The 11,467-nt window shown below is 40.9% G+C and overlaps 1 protein-coding gene across 2 annotated transcripts in view; it reads left to right on the plus strand.

The window, feature by feature from the left end:
- Positions 1-265: 265 nt before the first annotated feature.
- Positions 266-11,467, plus strand: part of quob (quattro b) — a 25,863-nt gene continuing 14,661 nt past the window's right edge. Inside the window, exons 1-2 of one of the 2 annotated variants that reach the window (XM_008320242.2) lie at positions 266-1,007; positions 11,321-11,467. The exon at positions 11,321-11,467 is cut by the window's right edge and continues 57 nt beyond it. In XM_008320242.2, the coding sequence (XP_008318464.1) occupies positions 1,005-1,007; positions 11,321-11,467 (150 nt within the window). In that variant the 5' untranslated portion in view covers positions 266-1,004. The remainder of the gene's footprint in view (positions 1,008-11,320) is intronic. The other variant, XM_008320241.2, reaches the window with a different exon arrangement.

Here is an 11,467-nt window from a genome sequence, read left to right on the forward strand (position 1 = left end):
TGACCTGCCAATCTGTTCTTCGTGGAATGTCTCAGTGATGAGTCTTGCTTCCCTCAACAGCTCTTGGATTTCATCCTTCATATATCATCCAGATCCAGATGTAGTCTAGAGGGTGTAACCCTACATTCCTCTGGCCTAACGTGAAGCTAAAGTCACACACTCACACGTACATGTCTGCTGCTGCTGTTTGGCTTGGACATGTGCAGGGAAGCCCTTCCACTTTGATATGAGTCAATCTCCCGGAAGATAGTGGTCGAAGAGAGGAAATGAAAAAACCTTCAGCAGACTGTGGAAGTCTGTGAGGCACATGAGAGAGGAGAAGCTCCCTGAGTTTTAAACACAAAAGAAAAAGAGCCACAGAGTAGAAATCTGGATCTGACTTGTTCGTCCAAACATTTACTGCTCTGCTTACATACAGGATGTGGAGTTAACTCAATTATTGCAGGAGTTTAAGGAGCACACAGTCAATTCGTCTCCACTCGGGCTTACAATCCTTTGTGAGTGCATTGGTGGATCACTGTAGATTGCGTGCTTGTTGCTAAGGTGTTCGAGAGAGCCCCGAGTGTCTGGAAGAAGGAGAGGCACTGAAAAGCCTGCAGGGGGATTTCCTCTAAAAAAAAAAAAAAAAAAAAAAAGGGAAAGTTTTCTCCTCCCCTTTTCAGACTTCCTCACCTCCTTCCTCCTCCCATTTCTCTCTTCCCCCAAACAATCAGTGCAGCCAGAGAAGTGGAGGAGGCGGATCCCCAGGCAGCTCAACAATTGTCAGCATTCTGTGCTCCACAGTCCGACCTGTGGAAGGATCCACGGTAGTCTGGGAATGACTTTTTGCATACATTCAAAGCAGGACAGCTCACTGTCATGTGGATGTACTTCAGCTGCTGTTGATGCAGTGAACATGACAGGTTCAACAGCACAGAGCCCAGGGCTGCTGTCTGAGGGGAAACATCCGGAATAATAATGAAAACAACTTTCTGGCTGAAAGAAGAAGAGAATCTCCTGCAAAGATGGTGAAGTCACGTTAAGATAACTTTATGACTTTATTGTTTTCTGCTGTTTTTTTTTTTTTAAGTTGCGGTGTTCCACTGACCCACTGACTGGAAGTCAGAACATCTGGTTGTGTCTGGAACTTTAGTTTCTCTTACTGAGTTAGCAACTCTGAGTTAGTGTTTCTTTTGTGAAGTGAGTTTTTTCCAGAGTTCATAAATACTCAGGTGTTTGTTCCTATTTTCTGAAACCTTATCTGTATGACACAGAAACGCTGCACAAAGGTAATGTCACTGCACTCTCCAAACCTCAGCACCGTTGGCTGGATTGTTTTTACATCAACACGTCCGCAGCATCTCAAGCGTTCAAAGCGTCTCCACGCTGACAAAGAGAAAGACTCACATTGTCTCTTTGTTTTGGTGAGAACTTAACTGAAGAAGTTGGCACAAATACTTAAACCAAGCGGAGAGCGTTTTGGTGTGGAAGTAATTTACATGTGCACGTGGAATGGAATCATGATGTTCTGTGTTGTGGCTCTTCAAAAAAAAAAAGAGAAGAAAGTCTAACCTTTAGGCTTTAATGACAGGCAGAGAAGCAGAGGAGCAGTGGGATCCTGGGAACAAATGAAGGAGCCACATGATGAGAACGTGCTAGGATTTCATGATGGATTTACAACAGGATGTGGTTCCTGTAAACATTAGTTTACTTGTTGACGCAACAGTGCTAAAAAAATGTTCAATTTCTTTCGGCATACATTAAAACTACTGTAGGCACAGGCGTTCTGTACAGTTACAGTACAGTGTCTTTATATGGAAAGCTGTTAGAGCCATAATATATCTCTTTATGTTGTTTAAGGTAACGTTAAATGATAGCTTTACTAAATACAGGAGTGAAGGATGTTTGAAAAAGTCCAGACTTGGCTTCTTCTCACGGCCACCACTGTACTTTGTCTCGCCTCTCGTGTCCACTCTAGCACTTGCCTGAGCGGCTGTGTGAGTGGCCCCGACTGTTTGTTTTTCTTATTGCATGACTTATGTTGTCATTTGTCACCACCCACCGACTTTCAGTCATGACCTCGCAGTGGCTAAATTACGAGATTACTGTGCTATGCGTGACCAGGGCTCTGTATCTTGTGCAAACACTTAGTAATCATGCATGTGCCAGAGCACTTCCGTGCTGGCGTTGGCTGTATTTGCATTAAGTTACTGTGTGACAGGGGTTTTCTGGAGTCATTTATTCACTAGTGGGCTGAAGAACCTTCATCTTAAGACGCTGGTGTTGTTGTGTCCTTTTACCTGTGGACATCCAACATCAGTAATTGAGTGAAAGAGTGCAGATCTGCAGCAGCATCGGTTGTAGTATCCAAAGTTTATTCAAATCAAATACAAATGAGTGCATGTGTGAGAGTTCCCCCCCCCCCACCTCCCAACTCCTCTCTTCTCTGCAGCTATGAAAGTGGTTGAAATGTCTCAGTCAGCTGTACACAGACAACTGTAGTGTCTAATATAAACCTAATCCTCTACTTTTGTCAAAACAAGGACGTTCTTGAAACCAAGGAGTGCTTCTTGGGTCATAGGTTAATGATTGTCCACTGGAAATCTTGAGACAGACTGGTCTACGATAGAGGTCGATGAACAGCAGTTGGTTGCGGTGATGACGATGTGGTGGAACAGGATACTAGAGCACAAATGCTCCACTGTTCTGTGGATTTTTGTTACACTCATCAGTTCAATCACATAAATAAATCTGACGACTGACAGCCTCCATTTGGCTCGGTTTCCTACAGATAAATGTTTACAATTAAAAGAATTCTGCTCATTTGTAAAAGACGGATACAAAGAAAATAGAACGGCCTCTCGGCTGAAAACAAAGCATTTTCAAACTCACTGTCACAGTTGATTCATTGAATGAAGTCATTTAATAATTCTCCTTTTCAGCTCGTGGATACTAGATCCAACAGCTCTCTGATTGGATTCTGTTCCATCCATCAGTGGTTTGTGATCATTTCAATCAACAGCCTCTTTATTTATATTTTTAAGTAGAACTTTCAGGCCAATATTTAAATAAATGTAACTTTTTTTTTAATTCCACGAGGGAGATTTTCAACTCATACACATGACATTTGATAATGTCTGAGATTAAAACCAGACTGCACACACACACACACACACACATAGATATATAAATATATAGATATGTGTGTGTGTGTGTGTGTTAGACAAGACCATGGACAAAAGTAGGTCATACACCAGGACAGTCAGGCTGAACGTTCACTCAAAGTAGCAGCTGGAATATTAATATATTTTCCAGACGAAAGAACATATTATTTCTTTATTCTTTTCAAATTACATTTAAAGAAATAACGTAATGTTGGCTGAGGCGACATTGGTAATGTTCAGTAGATTCAATGGCAACTGTGGAGAATCCAGTAATAACTCAACTGTCAGATTTCTTTTCATTTTGTCAGAGAAGATGTGAACTATAAAACATGCGCTGGTCTCTGATGGGCTCTGTTATGTTCACAAGAAAGTCAAGAAAAGTCCTTTTCTTATTGAGGCCCAGTGAAGTCAGAGAATATAAATCTAATGTATCGCCACAATAAAACCTGTATCGTGAGAGAGTTCAGAGAGTCAGGTGATCTGACAGTCACATCTGTCTGTCCGTCCCTCTCTTTGACAGCAACGCCACACGCATCAGTAGGTCAACACATCTACGACTCAGCAGTCATTTCTTTCCACCGCTGTGGTTTTTTGCTTAATCGAGCAAAAATCCGATCTGAGAATCAAAGAGAGGGGGAAGATCCAAACATCAAATGTCTGTGATTTACTGGGAAATTAGGAATAATTGTGCACATGTGCTGGTGAAACTGCAGCAGCCAAATCATTTCTAATTTTCTAAAAGTCTGCACATGAAAGTTCTGTGAGTTGTCATAACATAGAACTATGTTTATTTTCTAAAAAAAGTGGGTCAACAGCGGCCGTGCAGTGTATTTTCAAAACAGAACGTCTGCCAAGTGTTCAGGGGAAACATCTGCACAGCTGTGTGAATTCAGCGTCTGGAGACTCCAGAGTCACTACAAAGTTATCCTTTCCTCCTTCAGGTTGTTTCAACAACACAGTTGTTGTAACCTCAACGCCGTGACATTTTTGTGAGAATAACAGCTGTATTACAGCTCCTCCGGGGCTCCAGACACAGCGTGCAGCTGTGAAAAAAAAAAAATATGTTTCTGCTTGTTCACCACTAAAACCAGTTGAACAATATCAGTCAAATGTCACGAGTGGAACATGACGAGGCACCTGACATCAAATAAAATCTCTGAATCAGCACAGTAATCTCCCTGTGAGTTTGGTTTGCTCTGTTGTTAGAGGTAATGACCTCAGAAGGTGTTTATAGACAAAGAAAGTTGAGTTATTCTTCTTTATACCTTAATATCTGACACCTCTATCACACGATTAGCTTAGCTTCTCCTGCTAAATAGCGCACTTACCCATAAGTCTTATTCTTCATGTTTTTTCCTTAAAGTTGCAGCCAAACATTTACACACACGCGTGTCCCAAATACTAAAAACATTAAGTAAAAAATACAGATACGTGTCAGCAGCACTGCAGAAAAAACACAGACATACATTTTTTTTCCTGGGACATTAGCCATGCTCACTAATATAACTTAGATTTATGGGTTTTTTTAATTAAAATTCCTACATAGTCTACCTTTAAAAAAATATTTTTTAATGTCATATTTACTGCAGATTTTTGAAATGCAGACAGTCTGATGAGCCATACTTCATTTGGGTTACATTTAAAATGAATTCTGACATTAAGAACGAAGAGCAGACCAGATGGCAGTGTTAAAAAACACCTACACACGCCTAGTTGTTGCAGTTTTTTTATGACAAATTCTGTTACTTCCTGTACCATTAGTGTTATCTGCAGCGTTTTGCTCTTTTTAACACAATGAGTTGATCAGTGGGAGTTTGACTGCCTGGTGCTCTTTCCAACAATAAAACATTCCTGATCCGCTGCCAAACGCTAACTTTGAGAATGAACTCAGATCCAGAAGGCTTTGTCGGTGTGAACTTTTAAAAGTCACATGCTGGCTTTTCCTTCTAACGTGCATTCTTAAATGCCATCTTTTATTTGTGTTTTTACGGCCCATCTGTACTGAGTCCTGTACAGACACTGTGCTGCACTTGATTACATCATCAGACAGTCAGGGTTGTTTTTTTTTTTATTTAAATAGTCCACCTGCCTGATCCTGTGGTCAGTTCAGAAATGCTGGCATAAGAGAAAAGAAGAATTCTGCGGCGTCCTCTCAGCAGCCAGAGAACAAAGCATGTATATATATATTTTTTTTAAAGTTCAGTTGAATAGATACATTTCATAATGTGGTTTCAGTCGTGAGTCAGTGTCTGTGATTTCACAGGGGATGACAGCACAGATTTGTGCTGGATTTACGCACACTCGAATCATTGTTTTACAAAGACAAATACTTTCGGAGTGACTTTCTACAGCAGACCTGTTTGAACCTGTTCTGTTCCGTTCAAAACCCCGTTTCCTGACAACTTGAGACATTTTCTAAAAACCAGGAGAAACTAAAATCTGTAATTCAGTACTGCACGTGAATCTCCGATTATCAGGCCAAAAGAAATAAAAGACAGAAAGACATTATAGTTTTACGAAGCAGCTCAGCGGTTAGCACGATTGCCTTACAGTAAGAAGACCAACGGCATAAGTGTATCGACCCTCTGTCTACACTTGTACGTTCCCACCGTGTTTGTGGGTTTAGTCTAGGTTTTCGTGTGATTAGGTGTAATATTTGCCCATAGACGTGGCCCACGCTATAGGTGGGTTTGAAAGAAGCCATCTTTTTATTGGATCACAAATTTTAATCCCATGGATTTGAGGATACTAACACAAGTGAGAGGCCTCAGCTGCTCGACAGCCCTCGGTCGTCATTGTCTTTCTTCCTCTTTGTGATGTCAAACAGACTTTTACCAGGGAACAGACTGCGATTACAACCAGACCAGAATCACGAGGAGAAAGTTCAGCATTACCCTGGTCAAAGGTTTCATGAAATATATATAAACATATATCTTTAGAGACCATGGATACAGTACCTGCCCATAAATACAGATAGCCTGAGAAGACATGGCTCCTGACACTGACAATATATAAACCCTATATGAACCAATCACCATCACACCCATCATCACAGGTGTTAGCTTTAGCACATTTTACTAACAAAAGTCTTCATTCCAACTTTGCATATTAAACAAATATTTGTATTTTTTTTAAAAAACAGATGGAATCCAAGCGATCATTGTCAAACTTTATATCAAACCTGTCATCAAATAACCTGCAAATCATAAAAATTCAAATGGCTTTCATTTTCAGTCTTACTCGCACATTTATTATGTGAAAAAGCATCAAAACCACGACAAAAAACAAATCCAGTTTTCTGTTGAAAACCAACAGTTTTACTGACTTCCTGTTGGCTCTATACTCACATTACCTACAGCTGTGAACGGTCTGAAGGAAGAATCGATGTGGGAGTTCTTTTAGAAAGATTTAGAAGAGTTAAGCTAAACGGAGTGGCTTTCTGACAAAGGTAGCACTGTCTCACCCCCATACGGGAGATTGTACATGTTGAGGAAGCACAGGGAGGAGAAGGGGGAGGATGGGGAGGAGGAGGAGTAACCCAGACACTGGTTACATGTTTTAGATTATGATATGACTGAGAAAATGACTATGGTTGTGATAATGATCCCCTATTTAACAGCTTCCCAACTTTGGGCGTTATTTTAAAACAATAACAACAAAGGTTACTGTATAGTCCAATTACATTTGCTGTGGTTTTTAAAAACCACATTTAAGAAAATGCAAAATAAACAAACATTAAGTTATAATTTACTGAAGAGTTCTCCTCCTGCGGTGAGTTTTTGTTACGACTGAGGCTTTTGGACACATGTTCACATCCACACCTGCATAAAACAGGCAGTTTCTAGGACTTAACTCAGTCTCAGTCTGCATCTTCACACATGAAGACTCCCACTAGTGACGAAGACTGAAGAAGAAAGGAGAGAATAACACAGTCACTGCTGTGACCAGCGTTCGTTAGCCCTCTTTACAAACACATTCCACTCTGATTATCTCTGCTAATCTTTTGACTCCATTGTGACTAAAAGCACACATTCACGTCGTGAATTACACACGCTGACAGCTTGTTTATACTGAGACTCAAATCTGACTTTCTTCAGTCGAAGCTCAAGGCGATCTAGGAAAACCTGTAATTACCCCAAAGCTTAACACAGAAAAAACCTACGGTAGGCCCTGCTAAATGGGAGTGCAGACAAAGACAAGGAGCAAACCTTTATAACAAATGTCTTTTGTCCTCACAATCATGCTCTGTCAGGTCCAACAATGACCTTCTTGGAGACTGAAGCCTCCTCTCTTTCTACTGAAAACACAGACTACACTGGACAATAGTCAGCAGAGGGAATCCCCCCGTGTTGAATGTGTTGAGTAGGTGGTGGTGGAGTGAGCTCATCAGCTGGTCTCTGACCAAACCTCACATTCTCTGAAGAACAAAGATAAAGACTCAGGGATGAAGCTTGAAATTATGATCACAAGACTGGGAATTGGGTGTGAAAAAAAATACCACACAGCTGCAATTTTTGTGAAGGGAGGGTGGTGACAGTTGGAGTCATGGTTGAGGAAAGTATGTTTGTTTGGAGTTTGCTGTTGTGAGAGGAAGATGGAAATCTGAAATTACAGACTTAACATCAGAAATACACCACTTGTGTTTACAGGCATAACAGGATGTCACCTCAAAATCAACATTATTAAAAAATAACAGACAATGTCTTCATAGGAAAAATATGTATTTGGTTCTTAAAGGGATTTTAGTTAAAACACACAGAATTCTGGGTGTTCTGTGTGTGCAATCAGTGCGACAGCAGAGACTGTTTCTCCTCTGCAGGTTGTTGCTGAAGGTGTTCATAGCATGAGCTACGTGACCAGTGCAACCTTATTCTGTGTCGATGTAAACAACATATATTTAACTGTAGACCTACATGCCTGAAATGAATTAAAAAAAATGTGTATACAGAGATTTGACACTCACCACAGTCAGTATTTTCAGCCAAGTTCAGGTAAACTTCCTAAACCCTTTGTCTTACTTCTTCTCTTTTCAGTTTAATGGAAGCTGGGAGACTTGGAGATACATTACTGCCACCTACTGGGTGTAGTTCTTACTGGTGTTTTTTTTTACCCAGTGTTTTGTGATTGATCAAGTGTTTTACTGCAGATAAAAATAGTTACGCTGGTACTGTGTATGAAACACTGTATAAAATGGTAAAATGGTCATCAAGACTAGAACATACGTATTCAATTAAAAAAAAAAGGTGCAAAACTTCATGCCAGGGTTAAAGTTGGGGAGTTGGACTCGAACCCAGGACCTTTTTACATGGCAGGAAATGCTCCATAATGCATGTAAAGAATCACTAGTTGTTGTCTGGAGGGCTTCTTTGGCATCATATCTGCTGTGTTTCATCTGAAGCATTGATATAAACATGGTATCTGTCTGAATTAGTCTGACTGGTCCAACTCTTTACCCTAGTGGTGGGAGTCAGGTCAGGACGTCCACAGCTAGTCAAGAATTATTAATGCTTTGTAAAGCAGTCTCAGTTCAGGCCCGTTTAGTTTGTCAGTCGTAATGCGATACAGAAGAACTCTCAACACTGGTGGGCCCCCCCTCCCCTCTGCCCCCCAGTCAATTTGGCCGACCAGCCTGTCTGAGCCGGGTGCAGCTGAATAGTGTTTAGTAAAATCTCAAGAGGTTTCATCTGTATGAATATCACTGACCGAACCACCCACAGAGAGACCCCTCATGCCTCATACTCTGTATCTGAGTCATTGATGGTAACAAGGGAAGTGAACCTTTTTTTTCATTCAGCCTCTTCACAGTTTACAAGCTCTTGTGGTCTTGACACCATTTCACAATGACTGCAAATAGAAAAATGTGTGCGTGCAGGCAGTCATGCTGTACAGTTCTGACACTGCAGCAGACCGAAGCTACTGCAGGGGTTAGTGTCACGGGGGGGGGGGGGGGGGGGGACTGTCTCACGCTTTTTAACTCCTTTGTCTTTTTTTTCTTCTGTTCCTGTTAGACTTTGTGTTAAACAAAACAGACATGAATCTGTAGAGGTTCTGGAACAATATTATGATAATTAATCAGGGAAATTCTACCTCCAGAAATTGCTAGGAAGGATTGAAGAATCCACTGAAGATTTGACGTGCTCTAATAGATACGAGGAACTTGCGATGAATATCTATCAGTTGGGGGAACAGGCATGTGAAAATGGTTTGAAAAGCTGTATTTATGGAGAGGTAGATTTATAATGAGCCAGTACAGTAAGTACACTGTGCTGGTTTTTGTTATGAATTTGACCTGAGGTTTACTTCAGCCCTGAGACAGGAGGGAGACCCTATGGCTGAATAGCTGTAGTCAGCCTAGAACAGCTGTGTTACATTACCATTTAAGAGTCGGCCTCAAAGGTACTCTGTTGTCCATTTCCTAATCTATTGTGACAGATGTGCAATGTCAGAAAACAGTCTTCTTTTATGTGGAGGATTTGCAATATCTTTTTAAGATAGAGAGGAGGAGGAGGGTCATGTTAAGGGTCTGAGAAATATTGATTTATGTCCGTCACAATCAACTGCAGGATATAAAAAGCCAAGCACGACTTTCAATTCAAGATCTCAATAATTCACTAAAAAATGTTGTAAATCTCAAGCAGAAGTTGCAAATGTACAAACTTTGCTCTTAGTGTTTCAAATCTCGCTGGTAATAGTTAGCCAAAGCTTCGACTCAGTCCCAGCTCTAACCAGTGTGAGGTCTTTGAAGCCGCAGCCCCGGTGTTTACGCTGGGCCAGGTTCTGCTCCCGCTCAGGACATCAAGCTAAATGAGGAATGGGCCAAAAACAGAGTCCTTTGTCGGTCTGTGGTTTTCACTCAGCAGGCAACTGTGAAGTGATTGTATGAATAGCACACCTGCTGTGACTGGCAGCTCAGCCCTGTCCAGATGTAAAATAAGTGTGAAGTTTTTACTTTATCCAAAGCCTGGGCTGTAGAAATCAGTTTTTCATTTCTAAAGACCTTTTTTACTGTAAATAAGGACATGGCCAATCAAAACAAGGAACAAAAAAAGTTTAAATTCTTCCTTGACTGAAAAGACATTGTTTACTGGTAAGTAGCGCGAATTAGCAAGTGTTAGCTCTACAGCTAAACCTGTAGCGAGCAGCAAACTTCATTAATGTTGCTTGTTTTTTGTTTCAAAATTTTACAGATGGTTTCTCCTGGTGTCAGCAGCTACAGATTTGACCGTGCCATTAACACCAGCACCAACGGTGCCTGTTTACATAAAACAGTGTCATTAACACAGTTTCACCTTTAAGACCATTTACGTCCAAACCATGTGTCTGTAGCAGCTCGGGGGCTTTTGTGTCACCATGGATAAAGTTCAGACTCGGGACTCTGGTCTGTTTAAATGCATCATCTTAAATGAGGTGTATCCTGGCCAGACATGAAACGAGAGGCACACACAGACAGACTGGACTGATTTAACCAGCCCACGAAGAAGAAGAAGAAGAAAACTGTGTCCTTCTAGTTGAACATATTTTATTCTTACATATTTGAAAAATCTTGGACTTTCTTTAAATAAATCAGTTTAAGTGAAACTCTTACCTTCACCTTTACATTTCCTTATCCAATGAACAAAAAATGCTTGTTTTCACCCTGTCCTTCAACATGTAATTTGCTGTTTTTTGGCAAGACTTGGTCAACTTTAACTTTAAAACCCCCACAAATGAAGAACACTATAGTAATTAAAATGACGTACAGCAGCCATAAAAGTGTGGAGGCCACGGAAACCTGGTTTAAGGGTTAGGTGATGTTATATCTTCACCACAATTAAGTCCAGAAAACCTATTTAAAGAGCTTTTCTTTAGTCCTACGACCGTGACTGAACGCATTCGACGTGAATTTTCCAGTAATAACATACAGTACCGGCTGTAATTAAGTGGAATTGCTACCTCTCGGTTGTAAGCCTCCATCTGTGTTTCTGCTTACACACCATTGGATGCCACACTGACTTTCTCCTGTTGAACACAAATAGGTTAAATAGGTATACATATAAATAGAGACATATGTAAATTTCAGTTTGGTAAAGTAGAATCAGACAACGTCCTTGTACATGAACTTGTCTAAGTATTGTATTCGTAGACATATTCAAATATCATGTCACTAATTTCCTCTCTTTTCTCTTGTCTTCCTGTAGAACCCAGAATCTCTGGACTCTTCCATCCAGAGTGCACTCTCTGCACTCTTCCCACCCTTCGAGGCTACGGCGCCCGTCGTCCTCAGTCAGCTGTTTCGAACCATTGAGGAGCGCTATCATGGCGATGCGCTGCAGTGTCTGCTTGAT

Source organism: Cynoglossus semilaevis, chromosome 11 (assembly GCF_000523025.1).
Source record: "Cynoglossus semilaevis isolate Cse_v1.0 chromosome 11, Cse_v1.0, whole genome shotgun sequence".
Classification (NCBI taxonomy): Eukaryota; Metazoa; Chordata; class Actinopteri; order Pleuronectiformes; family Cynoglossidae; genus Cynoglossus; species Cynoglossus semilaevis.